This window comes from Amaranthus tricolor, chromosome 13, assembly GCF_026212465.1.
Source record: "Amaranthus tricolor cultivar Red isolate AtriRed21 chromosome 13, ASM2621246v1, whole genome shotgun sequence".
In the NCBI taxonomy this organism is placed as follows: domain Eukaryota; kingdom Viridiplantae; phylum Streptophyta; class Magnoliopsida; order Caryophyllales; family Amaranthaceae; genus Amaranthus; species Amaranthus tricolor.
In genome coordinates, this window is record NC_080059.1 from 9,255,111 (window position 1) to 9,273,880 (window position 18,770).

The following is an 18,770-nucleotide window of genomic DNA, read 5'->3' on the forward strand; positions in this document are numbered from 1 at the left end:
AAAAATAATTTTTGTGATCTTAGTTGGTTGGCTGTTTGGAAATGGTGAGATTTCTCTTGATAGATGCAAAAGTGACTTTTGTGGGTTGTTGCACCTTTTGAAATGGATTTGGACCAATAATTGGCTAAGGTTTCATCATTACAGATTGGTTGTTAGCGTTTGTTGTTTCAGCTACTCTTCTTGAGAGAACGTCTTTTAGAAAAACGTATTTCAAGTTCAACCCATTAAAGATTAATGCCTACTTACATCATTCTTAATGCTTATTTATAATTTTTTAATGTCTAATTAAATTATTTTTAATGTCTACTTATAATATTTTAAAAAATATATAATAGGCTGGCCAATTAGATATGGTCTCTCATAAGAAGGTGTTGTTGTTTTTGGCTCAAGTATGCTTTGTATTAGGTTTTAGTTAGTTTTGACTAAGCTTGACCTATGCATGATCTAATCTAGCTCATAATATTTTCAATTAAAATAATATATTGACCTGTGTAAAAAAGAAATAAAAATTTAAAAGCGATTTAAAAAATATAATTTTATAGAAATTGTACACGGTTTCATAAGAAGAATCCTTTTCTTATACAAAGGTATACACTCTAAAATTCCACTTCAATGTAATCCCTTTTTTATAGAAACGAATATCAAAAATTGTTAGATACTAATATTAATTTTAGGAAGACAACTAAGATAAGATTAGCCATACCCCTTATATGTATATGGAAACCAAACTTGATCAATCAATAAGAGTGCCACCTAATATTCACCCACAAATAATAAATCACTCTTTCTTGGACCAAAAAAAAGCGTCAACAATATATATATATATATATATATATATATATATATATATATATATATATATATATATATATATATATATATATATATATATACACACACACAAAAGGTCGTTTAGGATCGGGATTCTACGTAAAATTAAAATTAAGTGGTGGGATCAGATTTTAGGATTGGATCGTAGGATCAAACGATCCTACAAAATTGGAGAATTAACAAGTATTATGCCGATGTTTATTATTTAATCATTTTCAATTTAAAAAAACATTAAGAATCTATACATTTTCTTAAGAATTTTTTTTAATTTTAAAATATATACATATCTTAGTTTTTTAATGTGATTTATTCCTCTATTTTTAATAAAATGACAAAATATATAAAATATACACTACACATAATATATTTAGCACATATACATAAGGATATAGTAATAAACCATAGTAAGCAAAAAAGAACAAAGATACTAGCAAAAAAAGATTTTTAATTATTAGTTTTGACCGATCCTATCAACGATCCTAGCTGATCCTAACAATCCTTCTCACGAACCTAGCCGTTTGTAGCCGATCCCAACGATCCCAAACGATTCTGATCGATCCATCGAGCCTATGCACGATTTTGTCTGATTCCGATCTTATACAAGATTTTAGTCGCTGGCACCGGTCCCTTTAAGTTGATATTATTTATGATAATTAATAATTGGTATTATTTTAAGAAAATTAACAAAATGTTATATTATTCACGGTAATCTTTCCTAATAATTATATATGCACTTTTAAAAAATTGCTCAACTAAAATCATTGATTGTAACGAAAAAAAAAAAATATGCCAGTACAAAATGGTTGTAAACCTTCGAGTAAGACGAGCATTCAAAATTTCAAATGGAGTGAATAAATATTCCAATTAATAATTATAATTAATTAATATTCAAATAATATACTATCAATAAATTATTATAAATTATTTAATTAATGGTAGTATTAATAATAAGTCGACATAATTTCAAAATCCCCCAAAATTCGTCTTCTCTCTCACCCGCTCCATTTCACTGTTAAATTGGGTGTCAACTCCATTTCACCACTTTCCCGTGAACCTCCGATGTGAACTCATCATCTTCAATTCCTTACTCTGGAATGTTCCTCTAAACCTTCCTCAATTTATTTTCTCTCTCCTCTCTCATCAATGGCGACGGCAGCTTTTAGGTCAACCACTGGGAGAACTTCTGTTGGAGACTCCAACTCCAGTAGTCGGAACTCATCTTCGCACCACCGTCGTTCTAGAAGTGTCAGCCGTTTTTCTCACCGGATTCCGTCTGAACTTTCGCCGGGGGAGCCGCCGTCGGCTAGTAGAAAGGGTAAATTTGTGAATACTGTCAGAGGTTCTGGTGTTCCGGAAATTAGCTTGGATGATCTGGCGATTGAGATGTTTTCGTCTAGTGATATAGGTGAAAGAGGACGATTGACATCTCCTGAGGTTTCTTCTGCGAATAATGATACTACGGCGTCGAATTATCGGAGAGGGAGGTCGGTATCTAGGCGTGGGTCAAGGGTTGGTGAGTTGAGGAGTAGTAATAATGTTGGTAGGGATCAAAATGGAGTTTCTGATGGTACCTCTAGGAGGAGAAGGTCGCTCTCCGTCGTTCGTAATCAAGTTGGTGATTCTCAGGTATGAAGAAACTTAATTTTTCTTTTTCGTTGTCATTGTTAAAATTTTATATATTTATTTATTTAATTGTACAACCCTACTTAACCTTGACCGAGTAATTAGGATCATCACGAAATTTATTTCCCAAAAAACTTAAATCACGCCTCCAAAACTTGAGCAAAGTAGTCACCAGTTTTTAACTAACTCGGCTATTCTCAAACCAAACATCTAGCTAAAACACAAAGTAATTATAAAAGTCATTCTATAAGTCCAATATAACCGGCACAACCAAGTCTAATATACATTTATCAAAAGCCTAATACAATACTGTACTTCTCACTAATACAATACTGTACTTCTCACGTACTCAGCTCAATATAACATCTATGTAACTCTAATCATCACCGCTAACCCATTGTTCTTGATCGGTTCTGATCTGCAAACAAACTAAAAGATAGAAACAACAGGGGTTAGGTTTAACTGAATGAGAAATAACAATCCAAAACAACAAAACACAATAATTCAAATCATAGGTTTAAAAGCAACATCAATTTCCTAGATCTATGTGCGCATAGGGAGTCTAGTTTGAGAGTTGCCCCATAGCTCTAAGGCTATGTCGCTCTTGGGTGAAGCTAGTCAATATCTGAATGACAACTCGCGACTCCGCGAGCAGGAGACAATGTCCCTCAACTCCGTCAATGACCAGCTCGTAAGCCCGATCCATTGACCATATCATAATATCAACATAAGCAGTCACAACAACATTTGTCTCAATAAATTTCAATTTCAAAAGAGCTTTAGTAAAAAGTTTATTTTCAAGAATGTAGTCTGGCTAGACCCCTTTTAGGGACTGTTACTACTCACCGACAACGTCGCTTCAAGAAATCGAGTCCGGTCCACAACCATCAACTAGAAGGGTTATTTGACGTAGTCGTATCCTAAAGCATGACACTAACGTCACCAGGGTGCGTACGGTGCAATTATACCAACATATAACTTAATACATCTCCTCCTAAGACTAACACTTTAACCAAGATTTTATTCTAGCATTCCAACATTTCATGTCATAAGGTCATTTCTAAACATATTAAATTATCGATGATTGCATATTCTCCTAAAGATTTCTAAACAATTATCAAATTCTTTATACCTCTAATTAAATGCAATTGTGTTCATTCATTCTCAAAATCAATAATCCTCAAAGAGTGTAATAATCCTTTCAAGAATATCAAAGTACCCAATATTACTAGTCTCCAATTTTCAACAATACCCCAATACAAATTAATCTCTACAAATATTCCTCTAATTAGGATAGGCATAATAACTTGTTCTTGAAACAATTATTTATTTTTCATGTATAGTGATTCTTTGATAAAAGGAATAAATAATAATAATAAAAAAAATAGCATAATGACAAGGAAGTGTATATACATATTCTAAGGCAAGAGTTATTAAAGTAAAGGAGGTATAAGCCCAATCTACCTTTTCGGTAGTCACAGACCAAGAAAACAGAAGGCTTCTAGCCCTTACTGCCGCCAAGAATTGAAGGACAGGTGGGTTTGGTGCTGTAAGTGTTTGATGCAAAATCAAATAGAATTAACTGTTGTTGATTTCCCCTTGTTTGCGGCAGAATTCAGAAGCAACAAGAGGTAGTAATTGGTTTTGATGCAGAATCAAGGAGTAATTAAATTGATGTTGGACTCTTTTGGCATTTTCAGAGGGTAATTGGGTTGTTTGATTGCTTGGTCGTTTTCAAGAAAATTGCGGGTTTGAGGAAGAAGATGATGAAGGACCATAGTTGTTCTTCCTTCCGAAAATCAGTGGAAGAACAATTTTGATGTTCAGCGAAATGAAATAGGGTTTGGCAAGGGAAATTTTTGCAGAGTGTAGCAAGAATAGAGTTTGGAAAAGAGTAGATTGAAGAAGATGGTGAATAGGAAATGAGCAAAAAGCAATTTTTCTGATTTTTGTTTTAGTCATTAGAAATAGGCATAGTAAATAAATGATATAAATTCAAATAAGAAAAGAGAAAAGAAAAGGAAAGAACTAATAAAATTAAAAGAGATTTATATTATAATATTAGTCATAAACTTAGGCCCAAATGTTTCTTTGTTGATCATAGCCCATAATTATCTATTCAACTCGATTATTATTATTATTATTTTTTTGAACCCAAAATAATAATCTTCTAATATTTGATTTTCAATTCCCAAATTTTAAAATATTAAATTCTCAAATGTTACAATAATGGCTTGTATAATTAAAACTTGAGTTAGTTGTGGGAGTGTTTGGCTACCGCTTATAGCTGACAGTTGAACAATGACTGATTTTACCAGTCGATTTTATTAATTGGTTTGACCAGCTGATTTTATTAATTGGTTTGACCAATTGATTTTAATCCTGCTGCTATGAGCAACTTGTTCAAAAACTGCTTACTATAGGTTGTTTCAACCAGCTGATTTACCAAATATTAGCATTATTTAGTTTGAACATCCGACCCTCTAATTATATCAAAATAAGTTAAAATAGCCTAATAAACCATTTTGCCAAACAACCCCTAAAATTAGTCATTATGCTTGTCGAATTTGAATATTGTCAATGATATTGCTTTGCTCTTATGAATGTGGTTTATAACTTCAAATAATATTTCCTCCGTTCTAAATTACTTGTAACATTAAAAATATCATACTATTCATTTATCACCCTTAATCTGTGATTAGTTTTTAACCTATAAGTTAAAAAGTGAGATCTTATTTGGTTCTTCTCAATGCAAAGATTACTAATATCAAATCTTTACAACTTTTTATTATAAATAATTAGAGATATTAATGATTAAAATTTGTTTATTGGACTGTGTGAAAAGTCCAAAGTTGCAACTATTTTGGAAAAGGAAGAAGTATGTAGACTAACAATTCCTGTTGAAAACTGAACAATACAAAGATTCTAAGAATGTCGTTTAAGTCCACAAAGGATTATGAACTGTTGATAAGATTTTAGGTTGCTATCAAACATCTTAAATTTTAACCTGCACAGTGAACAAACGATGGCCGGAGAGGGGTGCTCCGTGGTGCTCCGGGGTCCTCCTCTAATGATAAAGTCATTTGGAGTTGATGAAAGATTGTATAACCTTTCTCTTAGAGAGCAATTGCCTTTAGCTCTAGAGAAGAAGCATTAGAGCTTGTTTATGGATGTGAGATCCTTGGCTTACGAGTGCAATAGTTGCTTGAGAGTATGAATGCTTAGAATGCTTGAGTGCTAAGAGTTAATGTACCTTTGGTAGTGCACTATATATTCGTATAACAGATGAGATTACCTTGAGTGAATCTTTTTTGTGATCATCAAAAGGTGTTGAGGACCAGTAGAATGCTCTACATAATTTGTGTGGAGCTCATTGATTGACTGATTCTTACTTTACAACCGTTCTTTTGTCGTTTAGTGTTGAATGTAGTAGTACAGTACGAGGTAGGTAGTGGTGCCTTGCCTTGTACAAATATAGCAACTCTTATCACGTGACTATAACTGTCACTTGACACGTCATCATTACCGCCTTCTCAGGGTGCAAATACCTATGTTCTAATCTTCGTTCTTCCCAATTCTGGTCTGCCACTTCTGAAGATCCGGTGATCGTGAGGACTTCAGGTCTGGTTGGTCTGACCTTCAGTAAGTTCATGGTGTCTTTCTCAAGGAGTTGGGACCTATGAAGAAATCTTCCTCAGCTCTTCCTTTTGCTCGGTCTCTCTCCTGGGAAGATCTCAGGAGTAGGTGACATTGCCTTAGGATTAGTTTTGCTACATCTCAGGACGTTGGGACCGTGAACTACACTAACAATTCGAACTATACTATTGATTGGGGTGATTTTTGTTGTCACTGCATAAATCTTCATCAACAAATCAATTTTAACTACACATTTAAAATTATAGCTTAAAAAAAAAACAAAAAAAATCTAATAATTGGAAAGATATAACCCAATAAATTGAGTAGAATAGCTCTCATATGGAGAGACTATAATATCATGACTAAAAGCACTAGGAAAAAACATTACAGGCTTGTTATCAACCAAAAGTTTGTTGATAACCCTACAATTGGATAAAGAAGATAGGGGTTAAAAATAAGAGAGAGAAGACTTTTTACGATGTACAACTAACGTAATTGATGTGTGTTTGGAGGCGTATTCAAGATACTCAATTTACGGTTCTAGAATAGTCCGTGTAATTGTCAATTCAAGATTCATGTACATAGATGTTAACTTAGAGCCATTTTTGTTTTGTTAGATTACTCATTTGTATTATGTGAAAGTTTGTTGTTTTTAATTTTGTTTTAATAGTTTATGGTTTTACGTATGCCTTTAAGATGATTGTTTTTACATGAAAACTAAAGTCGGTCAATTTCTAATTTAATTAGGATAATGCATTGTTTGTTTAATCTAATTAGGAGTAGGAAGTTAGGTCAGAATTAGATTTTGTAATTGTATACGATTTTAAGTTGTAATCCAAATCTTTTTAAGATTAGAACTTATGTGCTAAAGTCTTAATGAGATTTGCTATAATTTTCTCATTGGCATGTGAAATAAATTTGCTACTATTTCCTCATTGGTCTGCTTGCATGAATTTGCTATATGTCTTTTTTTGGTCGTTGGAATCACGAAGACCTTCTATGCAAACTGCAAACACATTATAAAACACTTAACTATTCTTTAATAGCTAGTATTAGTGGTAAACAAGAGCTCGCATGCACTTGGAACATAGGATTGATTACTTTCTATGTATTGGAGGACTAATAGGGTTTTGATTGATGATTAAAAATAACAATTAACCAATTCAAGATTAATGTATCAATGTCAATGACTTGGACTTTGGGCGACTCATTAAATATTAATCAGTCTATGATCAATGCGACAAACAAGACCTTAGTGGTGAGCAGGGCCGCCTCTATAAGAGGGCAAGAGGGGCCTGTGCCCTGGGCCCATCCAAAATATTAAAAAAACGATGCTTATTTTTAAATAGTTAGGGGCCTATAATAGTACATTTAGTAATTAGCTTAATAATTAATGTTTCACACCGAGTCTCTCAAATCTCAAGGACGACCCTGATGCTGAATTAGGATAAGATGGATGCTTTCAAATATAGGCTTATCCAGTACTTAGTTGATGACTAGGTTGGGGACTAGGGAGTCTTAGGCATCCAGGCTCTTCAAGTATACCTAAACTATCAACATAATCTTAGTGATTCTTGGTGTCAAAACTACTCAACAACTAATATTAAGTTTCATGATAAGTTTCCTCAATCAAACATCATGAGAAATTAACCATTGAAAATAAAGAGAGGCCAAGTCAGACACTCCTTTCGGGATACTTTGACTCCCTCTCTTGACCATCCTTCTTAGCAACGGTCAACAAAGTTCCAGTTACTCTCTATGGACCACACAAACACTAATCCATGCTTGAATCACACTAATCATCTATAGATTATGCTAATGGCCATTAAGTCCCAAACTGTAAAATTAAAATAACTCAGTCATAATTAGAGATTATATCAAAACATACACACCATACTATGACTTAAGACTAAATTTATTTAATTAAGCTAATAAAATAAGATTAAGAATAATTAACAAAATAATAACACTAATTAATTACAATTAAAAGCGTTAATTAACTAGTTAAGAAACTATGCACATGAACATAAAGATAATCTAATGATTAACCTAGGTCTAAAATACTACAACGATCTAAACACAAAAAATTGGAGAAATTTGATATTCAAGTTTGAGGAGAAAAGATGTTACTAAGAACAATGAAGAACTTGCATGAACTAGTCACTTAAAGAATGCATGAATATTACTTGTGTACTTGAAGTCTTCACCCACAATACTACATTAAAAGAAATTGATGCTAAGAAATTAAGGATTACAAAAAAGTTGCTTCAAATTACAAATGAAAATACAAGATAAGCTTGCAAAAATAAGGTAGATGAACTTTGAACTAGGTTAAGAAAATTCTAAGCTACATTGTACTTTTCTCTCTATCGTTATCTAACTAGAAAATCAGAAATTTTAAGTCTAAGATGGCATTTTCTACCAATCCACATGGGAAGTACATTTGAGCATTGCCTAGAGGAGTGTTTGGATGATAATCACATGCTAATTCCCCATAACTCTTAGCGTTGTTGGGGAGGGCAGTCAAATGACTCATCCAAAAGCGAGTAGGCATGACAAAGTAAAAGAAATGTCTCAAGATAATGTTCCCTCAAAATTGGTTGAAGTCCAGAAGTGCACGAGAGTTTTTGGGAAAAGAGAATCCTGTGATTTCTAGAGTTGAACAAACTAGCTTGGGTGGGGTCGTGTGGAGTGGCTTTGGTAGTTGTCGACTTGGTTAAGGGGGATGGAGGTCTAGGCACCTGGCGGGTGCTTTATAGATCGGGCCTTAGCACCATTTGGAGTTTAGGGACATTTCCTTCAAATCTTCCAAAATTTTGTTAACTGGATGAACATAGCAAAGTTAGGCTTTTTGTACTTCCTTTCTTTTTCTTCTTTCCTCTTCCTTTCCTGGCCAATGGACATTGTTCATGCACCATGACTTTCCCAAATGCATTATATCTCATGCTCATTTTTATGGGGCAAGAACGACACAACCTTTTGAGCAACATCTACTACGAATACAATTCAGCAAGCCAATTATATGCATAGACTGAAGTGTAGATGGATTCAAAATATAACAATTTCGGGGATGAATGGGGGGCATGTATATAAATAATTGCTTTTTTACTTGTATTTTAATTATTTATACCTGAAATTTTAGATTTGACGTGTTTTAAATATTTTAATATGTCAAATGACAAACGAAAACTTATTTGCTCTAGCCAAAATGCATAATTTATTAAATAACTCCATTTATCATCTTATTTTTAATACCATTTTTTCTTAGCCCTTGTGCTGAACCATTTTTGCTGTATAAGATGAGTAATTGAGTAGGAACTCCAAACTTCTACCTTGGTATCATCTTAGTTTTAAAAAGAGCTTGCGACCATCTTAGTTTTAATAAGCGCACCTCGAGCACGTCTAGGTGTTCCTCCTAGTGAGACTTTTGAAAAATTGCTTTTCTTACTCTGGGTTTGCGTTTGTGTGCTTTTTGTGCTTTTGTATGCCTTGCGCTTCCATCACTTTTGTCATCTTTGGGGACAAACCTATTTTAATAATACGTCATGTAATGATTATTAAAAAAAAAAGTTATGTCTTATTCGAAAAGAAAAAAAGAAAATGAAAAAGGGATTTTTTTCCTTGTTGTCAAAGATAAAAAATAAGTAGCTGTTTAGAGTCCTAAAGTAAGCGGTTCTTTGTGAGTGCCTCCATCACCACCAGATTTCTTCATTTTCTTTTCCTCTTAATTTATCTTCTTATTTCTTGTGTATGTCTTCTTTTCTTCTAGATTATTTATCTTTTTTTTTCTTCCTTTGGCTTGTTAGACTTTTTTTTTATTTTTTTTATTTTTTATTTTATATAAGTCGTGTAAAAATAAGCTAGCCCAATTCAGTTGAATTGAGTTTAGTAAAAGTAGTTCACTTCAGTAAAAGTAAGTTTAGTTGAGTAGTTCAGGTAAGCTGAAATCAGTAAATAGTCAGAAATTATAGTTCAGTGCTACAGAAGAAAGTGTAATTCAGCCAAAATAAGGCGACGAGGGCCTTAGTTGAGAGTTGCTGGCAGCGTTTTGGCCGAGGAGAAAGTTTTCTACTTTTCCTTAGTGATGTTTGTGCAAACAATTTTCGTTGGTAATTTTTGAGTGTCCCTCAAATAGCACCTGAGTTTTGAATGACAAGATTTCTGATCTCCTGGAATTTCAGATTGAACACAGTTGGAAAAGCAGAAATTACTCGACCTCCAAAGATGTTAGCAGTTGGAGCAAACAAAAACCTCAAGTGCAGCCAACATCTTCAAATCAGCAAAGAGGGTTACGGAGGTGCTCTAGCCAGAAAGATTTCTTGAGGTCATATGATGGTTACTCTGTATGTTCACCACACCCTATCTCTACCTCTGTTCCTAATCTGTACACGGCTTTAGTTGTAGCTTCTTTTTATATCATATACCTGATTCCCAGCTTGAAGTAGAGCGCTTCTGTCTGCGATACATTATCACTTCAGACGCAATACAACAATTGTCTTACTTCTTGAGTCTGGACACGTTTATATATTGTGCTTATGTATAATTCTATTCTGAGACTTTTAATTTTCCAGAGCTATTCCTCCACGCTTACTGATGATGAAGGTAATGATACTTGCTACGTTGCTGACCGGAAAACGAAGGGAATGGAAGCTGCCTTTGGACAGAATAAGGTTATGTTTGTACTTCATTTTTGTATACTTTTGGATGAGTTTCCCTTAAGTTGAGGAAGGGGATTATTTTGTGCTGCACTAGAGCCTCATATGCTTTGGAATCTGCAATCTAAATTTTCAACTTTATTTTGGATTATGTATCTGATTTCCGAACAAAAATTACTAATCAATCACTGTGATTTGTAAATCACAGAAAAAAGAAATAATAATAAAATAAAGAAAACCAAAAAAGATAAATTAAAATAGAAAAACTCTCTCCCTATCAAATCTTACCACGTAAGGGTGATTTGTTAACCTCATAAATAACCGTTAGTTACTAAGACCTTCTCATTTCTGAATCTTTAGTCTTTTGTTTGCTAGAAATTTGAACTTTGATGTCTTTTTGTGATTTACCACTGCCAAGTTTAATGGGCTGAAATAAGCACTGCAAAATGATTATATAAATGCTGCCAAATATACAAAAGGCTAGAACTTATGCAACTCTAGTTTCTCCAGGGTTCTTGAATACTTACTCAACATTGTCTGTTGTTTCTCCTTTTTATTGGGTGCTATCTAAAGCACTTTGAATAACTGACGCCATATCTGTACAGGTGAAGGCTGAGAACCAACTATCAGAATTGGCTAATGCAGCAGACGCTGATGTTCTTAAGGCTGTTTCCGATATCAGAAGGAATTACAAGACAAAATTAGAAGAGGTAGTTCCTAATACGAATACTGGCCCAGTGTCTTGATGTCCAATATGTTTTTGATGATTGTCTATTAAGTGTCCAAAATTATTTGATGTAAATGTATTTTTTGCTGACTGTTGTCAATTAGATGATCAGCTAACTTTTTCTTGGCAGTCTGACAAGCGTAAACAAGAACTTCTCGCTGAAATAATGTTGGAGGAGGAGCGTGGTAAGGAGCTCAAAAAAATTGTTGGAGAACTGCTGCCTAATCCAAAAAGTTCTCCTGTAAAAAGAACCGGAAGAGGAAGAAAGGTTTTTTTTTTCTTACCATGGTTCTTTCTGTTTTAGAATTATAGGCAATGCACTTCTTGGTTCATTTATTAGCAATTTTGTGCGCAACACATTAAGACATTTCAAACTGTTCGTGATTTTCAGAGAAGTAATGACAGATTCAAATCGTCGAAGCAATTGGTTGAAGATGCTGATAGAATTATTGAAGACTTCATCAGTAGTGTTGAAGAGACAGATATGTCTTCATTCGATGGTGAAAGGAGTGATACCAGTTCTGTCTTTGGAGGAACAGCAAAGCCAGCATTGCAATATGGAGAATCAGAATTTTTTAAGAGTCCACTGAGATCTGATTTGCTTTCTGGTGAAATGGATGGAGTTGTTCTTCCTTGGTTGAAGTGGGAAACTGGCAATGATGGCACTCCTCTTTCGGGCAATGACAATAAGAAACAACCTACAACTCCGAGAACTGTTCTTCAGGATACACGAGAGGTATTGATATTTGCACCAATTCATTTACTGTATGTCTGTATCCATGCATTACTATATATCATGTCCATGGTCATTGATGAATAAGTTTCACACCAGTTTTACTTATTATATTTCATGGCTGATCAATAGTATATGATGGATCTTAATCCTTTTAGCGTTATGTTCCACGTACCTTATTAAATATTTCTAGCTGTTTCATGAGGAATGCTTTAAGAAGTACTACTACACCTTAAACAAAAGGAAAAATTTGGCAAATTGAAAAAATTAATCACAGATTGAAGTTTCCATGTCATTATTCTTGATGGAACTCGAGAAATGAAATATTATAATGTTGATGCCCAAAAAAAGAACAGTAGAACGAAAAATCACAGATCATTGGCTGGGTTTTTGCTTAATTAATTGTACAGAGAAACAGGAAATTTGGTCTGTGTCTGTTGTCTAGGGGCCAATGGTGCTGGGCTTTTCCATATCATTATTCTTGATGCCTATAGAAAATGAAATTCTATCATGTAATCACGAAATAGGGATAGAAATGTCGCAGATGATTGACTGGCATTTTTCTTATTCACACGCCTTACCCCCAATAGGACTAATAAACAGGATATCGGGTTTGTGTCTACTGTCTAGGGGCCAATGCTACTGGTTTCTTGTTGGGTGAAAGAAAACTTTTCCCTCATTTCACGTTTAAACTCTAAAGGAGAGGTGTATCCTGGTGAGATTAGAATTATAATAGATTAATGGTATGACATGAATCGCCATTTTTCTTGACCAAGCTACTTTCCTCTTCCGATTTAGTGCTTCAAAATAAACTTTTTAATAGTTTGAATGTTTGATGCTCTAAATCCTGAACTTTACTTAGGTATGTCTTGTGTAATGTTCCATTAATACGGGTTTTATGTAATCTGGAACGAAATGGAGGGAGTATAGTTTCTGGTCTTACTCAATATGTCTGTTTCTCCACTGTTCAAAATTTCCAGAGTAGGAGAAAAGCTTTTAATTCAGTTTATCATTGTATTAGCAATCATGTTTCATTAAGGTTTTTTTCTGGTAAAATAAAAAACAAAAAGGTTGACTTTAGTGGAGAAATAGCCCAGGTATTTGATCAAATATCTTTTAAAATATTGAATACAGTATCAGCCATAAATAGTGTAGTAATCCAATGAGAGTGGCATATTAAAAATCATATTGAGATCCAATATGAACTTTTACCATTGAAATTGTTTGAAACAACATTTCTTGATTGCTTCGGCCTTAATTGGAATGTAGCAGAGGAGTGCTGGAATGGAGCCGGAGCAAAGTTTCAATTCCAAAAGTAGTCGAGGAAGTTGGAGCCCTGAAGTTGTCGATAGCTTTTCTCTTGACGCAGGACAAACAAGCATTGCCAGTGACATTGAAAGCTGCAAAATTCAACTTTTATCTCAAGTACCCAGAAAATCACGGGTTGATACAGACAACTATCTGAAGCTTCCAAGCAATGAGGGTTACCTCTCCGAAAGATGGAAACAACAAAAAAGAATCGAATCAGGTGGTCTCCTTATTTGTAATAGTGGAAAATTAGGAGAATTTCTATTTTGAATAATTGTAGTTCATTATTTTTTTTTCTATTAGGTTTTCGGTGATTAGTACATACACATATGTGAGTTCTGTGTTAACATTTGAGGCTAAGTAATTAGAATATGGTCTCGCATGTTTCACCCTAACATGCCGGGGGCGGGGCGGAGATGTGTTGCTGCAATTAGCCAATTACTTCATTATGCGCACTCCTTTGGCTTCTGTACAAAGTATTGTTGCTACTTGCTACTGGCTTGTGTTTATTAATTAATAAGCTCTTCAGCTTTAAGGTATGTGAAGTTGGAGTACCCTTGAACAGGGCTATGTTTGATTTGATTTTGTAAGGAAATAGTTAGAGAAAATGCATAAAATCAAGGTTAAGAAGAAAAAAAAATGCAAAGATTCAATAAGAATGACAAGATTTTAAGAGGCTGGAGAATTTAAAGAACAATGTGTTCTTAAATTATACAAGAATTTTTAAAATAAATAAGTTTTTCAGCTAATCTCTTGAGAGATCGTCTCTTTTAATTGTACTCTTTTAATTGTTATTTTATAGGATGTACTTGAAATCACTTAATTTTTCTGTTTTTCATAATATTTTTCTCGTGATTCTTTCTTATATATTAAATATTTTATAGGGATATCACGTCTTAAAAAGAGAGGAATAATATTACCACCTACAAAAATATCTTGGGTTTTTGTAATGTAGGTTGTTGAGGTTAAAACATTTTGGAGATTCATATCTAATTAAGGAGTAATTTTAATTTTTTTTATTCTTACTTTAGCTTCCTTGATGAACAGTGTGCACTCTTATATACTTTTAATAATTAAAAATATAATTTACAAATAAATTTCCGGAAAACTTTATTAATATTTACATCCACTCCCTCTTAAAATGAAATTTATCTTTGAACTTTAAGATCACAATTCAATAAAACACCAACGATGATAACACATTCTTTAAGGCATGAAGCACACGTGACGCTTGCTTTGCGTGTGCGATTATAGGCATCGTCAGAATGGATCCCTAGAAAATAAATGGACCACCAATGGTTGTTGGAGGCAACTTAAGCATATGAAACATACTTATTGGGGGAGGTTCTGACTTCTGAGCATGTTTAACATGATCGACTGTATAGGACCTCGAAATATTGAGGGCCTAATATTAAATTACATAAAATATGTTAAGCGTTTAAGAAATACAAATTATTAGAAAAATAACATAGTTTTTAAAATTGTACAAAATTTTAAAGAATTTTTCAATTTTTAGTCCGTCTTGGCTACTTAATAAGGCTGATTATGGTGGAAGAAATCTATCATGATCATAGATTCCAACGTCCATAACAAGCCCCACCTGGGGTGTGTGAAGAAAAATCAGGTGATCACTAGTATATGGTATAGCCTGAACCACTCGCAACTCACATTGCGCCCACAACCCTACACACTAGACGTTTGATCATGTTGTAGTCCTTGTTCGACGACCCCACAATGATCTTGCCGATTTCTCATATGTTCCAAGTAAGGATGGACATAAGTTTTGGACTCTAAGGGTCTAGATTTGACTTAATCCTTATTTAAGGGTTTAGACCCATCTATTTTTGAACATTAAGGGTTTGGGTTGGATTTGAGTCTACGATCTTAGGGTCCAAGCTAAACTTTTGAGGCTGAGATCCGACCTATAGACCCTTTCCCATTTATTTTTAAAAATTATATAAAAGGATTATGTATTCATTTATTTGATTTGATAATTTGTCAATTTATGTAATTTGAAATATGATTTTTGTTTAAAAGACATGATGAATTTCGTTTTAACAACTTGAATGTCGGAAAACTTGATAAGTTTGATCTCTCAATCAGTATCAAGTATATAGTAATTTAATCTTGTCAATTGAAAATTTACCAAATACGAATGGATAAAATGGATATTATATTTTTTAATAGATTTTTGAAATAAAAAAAGTTTTGAACCCAAACTTAGACCTTAGGCTCGTCAGACACTAGGGGTATTTTTTAGACCCTATAGATCTATCCGTGTCTGGGTTCAATAAAAAATAGGTTTAAATTTGAATCTAGTTGGACATGATCCAAATCCAATCTATGTCCTTCCCTATTACCATGACAATTCGTCCAAAAATATAGAGGTGAGGATAGAGATAGTCATGGGTCTAAAACTGAGCATCACCATCTGATAACCGGTTTGCTAGGTCATTGTTAAGGATAGGGTACCTTTATGCAAACAACATTGATAAGCACATGAAATACTTTTCAAATTCAATAGCTAATATTAGTGGTAAGTAAGAGCTCATATTGATATTTAATTTTATGTCATTAGTTTCTCCCCACTTTCTTTGACATTTTGGTTTACTTTGTTGGATTTTTTTTACATATTAAACTTGTTTTCTTGGCTTATATGCTTCTTCGATAGTGTTTTTGATTGGGTTAAATTCTTTATTAAGACTGTTTCGTTGTGAAATAGTCTTATTTGGGCTGATAACTTACTTATTTAATTGTTTTTTTAAAAAAATTAATTGGGCTGCTTGTATGAGTTTGTCTCACGGTAAGACGGTCTCATGCAAGACTTGCTGAAAAAATAACCCGTCTTGTATGAAATTGTTTCACCATGAGACAGGTATATACAAAAGATTTATAAGTAAAAAAATATTAAAAAAATAATGAAAATTAAATTTCCACTTATATAAAAAGCAATTTTTTAAAATAATTTAGACTAATCCAATTAATGTCTTATTATAATAACACAACCTCAATAAAAAATTTTGTTCGAAGAATTCCCGCTAAATGAATTTCTATCTCTGGGAAAGTCTCGTTTATTGTTCATGAACTTTGTTCAATATAATATTCTACAACACAAGTTCTCGTGTGTTATTATACCTTTTTAATAATTGAAAAGATGTGGGAGCGACTTTTAGAGGCATTTTTTTGGGTAAGATGATGATCACGAATAATCGAAAGCTAATTATACTTTTTATGATTAAAATATATGTATTTTGATAGTTAATCTTGAATAATTACGGTTCGTTTGGTTAGTTGTACTAAATGGTGAAAATGTGTTAAGATATTATTGGGATTATGATATCCTATTCTTGGAAGATAAATATTGTAGGAATATTTACAATATCTTTTTCCTCAATTATAGGCTCAATTATGGTTATTATTAGGATTTCTTTATATAGAATTATATTCTAGAATTATTCTCATATGATGTATAAATTAGCCTTCATTCAATGAAATCAGACAACTTTTTGGAGCCTTGAATTTCAATTTATCATGGTATCAGACGCTTAGGAAAATAAAAAAAAAAAAAAAAAAAAAAAAAAAACAGAAACTTACAAACACAGTAGTTATCCATGGCTGGCGATAACACAGAAACTGCACCACCTCCTCCCCGTATGGATAACACATCTCCTTTTTACCTTGGTCCCCATGATCGTCCTGGCGATTTCATCACCCCAACTCGATTGAATGGTGATAATTACGATGAATGGGCAAGCGATATTCAAACAGCCTTGGAAGCCCGACGTAAATTTGGTTTCTTAAACGGAAAAATCACGTCGCCAGTTTTTCCTTGCACTCAAGAAGATTGGAACACCATACATGCCATGTTGATTTCATGGCTTATGAACACTATTAATTCTGAGGTCAAGCAGACACTCTCGAAATACAAAGATGCAAAGCGTCTTTGGGATACTTTGAAGGCTCGTTTTCGTGTGGTGAACGGTCCTCGCATTCAGCAATTAAAAACCTCAATTTCTCGCTGTGAACAATCCAAAACGATGTCCGTTGCCACGTACTTTGGTAAATTAACAGCTTTGTGGGAAGAACTTGCCAATTATGAACCTTTAATAACGTGCTCTTGTTGTGCTTCCTGCACTGCCGGAATGGAACACGAGAAAAGGCAAGACAACACGAGGTTGCATCAATTTTTAATGGGTCTTTATACCGAGTATTATGCCCAAGCTCGTGCTAACATTCTTTCCCAAGATCCATTACCTTCTCTTGATAGAGCATATCAAATAATTGCTCAAGATGAACGGGTACGCATTGCGAAAACTACCCAAGAAGACAAACCCTCTGATATCGTTGGCTTCGCGGTTCGTACTACTAGTACTGGTAAGTCAAGCTATTCTGACGTTCATAAGGACAAAGCAGAAAAGTATAATCGCTTCTGTACACATTGCAAGAAACGGGGTCACGCTGTATCAGGATGCTTTGAGCTTATTGGTTATCCCGAATGGTGGCCTTATGCGCCCAAGTCGCAAGGTGGTGGAGCAAGTCGTGGCAAACCACCTCCCTCTGGCAAAGGTAATATCCCTGTGCGTGCTAATGCTGTGGCAGAAGATCGTGGGTCAGTTTCCACACCATCTTCCTCTGCCTTCTCGGCCGATCAATGGAAGGCGCTTGCAAATTTTGTTGGTAATATCAAAATACCAGATGACAGGTTGAATGGTGAGTTTGATCATACTATGTGGATTATCGACACCGGAGCATCGCGCCACGTTACCTGTAACGATTCTTGGTTCTTGGATGTTCACAATGTGGTCTGTCCAGTAACACTTCCTGATGGGAAATCCTTGACAGCCACAAAACAAGGCTCTATTCAATTAACAAATGCCATAATACTTAAAAACGTTTTATTTGTTCCGGAATTACGCTGCAATTTAATTTCTGTATCGCAATTAATTGATGAAAATCAATGTACTGTACAATTTAACTCCTCTTCGTGTACTATACAGGACCAGTCGAGGGAGGTGATTGGAACGAGTGTTAGGCGGAACGGACTTTTTTACTTCGATGGTGTGGATCCAGTTCGAAATATTTCTGTTAATGCTGTCTCTTCAACATTGGAATTGTGGCACAAAAGAATGGGACATCCATCGGAACGGGTAGTGAAGCTCCTCCCTCCTGCTAGTGACTGTAAGGGAAGCTTAAATAAAGCCTGTGAAACATGTTTTCGTGCTAAACATCCTAGAAATAAATTTAGTTTAAGTGAAAA

General features: G+C 34.0%; 1 protein-coding gene across 2 annotated transcripts; it reads left to right on the forward strand.

Annotated features, from left to right (window-relative positions):
- Positions 1-1,773: 1,773 nt before the first annotated feature.
- On the forward strand, positions 1,774-14,052 carry LOC130797679 (uncharacterized). 2 transcript variants are annotated; one of them, XM_057660382.1, is made up of 7 exons: positions 1,774-2,457; positions 10,272-10,433; positions 10,662-10,760; positions 11,351-11,455; positions 11,603-11,740; positions 11,864-12,208; positions 13,475-14,052. In XM_057660382.1, exons 1-7 carry the CDS (start codon positions 1,975-1,977, stop codon positions 13,781-13,783), a joined length of 1,641 nt encoding a protein of 546 aa, XP_057516365.1. In that variant the 5' UTR covers positions 1,774-1,974; the 3' UTR covers positions 13,784-14,052. The 2 variants fall into 2 exon arrangements, with proteins under 2 accessions (XP_057516365.1, XP_057516366.1); XM_057660383.1 differs by having other exon boundaries at positions 1,786-2,457; positions 13,478-14,052.
- The last annotated feature ends 4,718 nt before the right edge of the window (positions 14,053-18,770 follow it).

Excerpts from the sequence above, each read along its gene's own strand:
- LOC130797679 (XM_057660382.1), top strand. The coding sequence starts at position 1,975 with ATGGCGACGGCAGCTTTTAGGTCAACCACTGGGAGAACTTCTGTTGGA. Across the intron at positions 2,458-10,271 it reads ATCAAGTTGGTGATTCTCAG|ATTGAACACAGTTGGAAAAG; the intron begins GTATGAAGAAAC and ends CTGGAATTTCAG. Across the intron at positions 11,741-11,863 it reads GAACCGGAAGAGGAAGAAAG|AGAAGTAATGACAGATTCAA; the intron begins GTTTTTTTTTTC and ends CGTGATTTTCAG.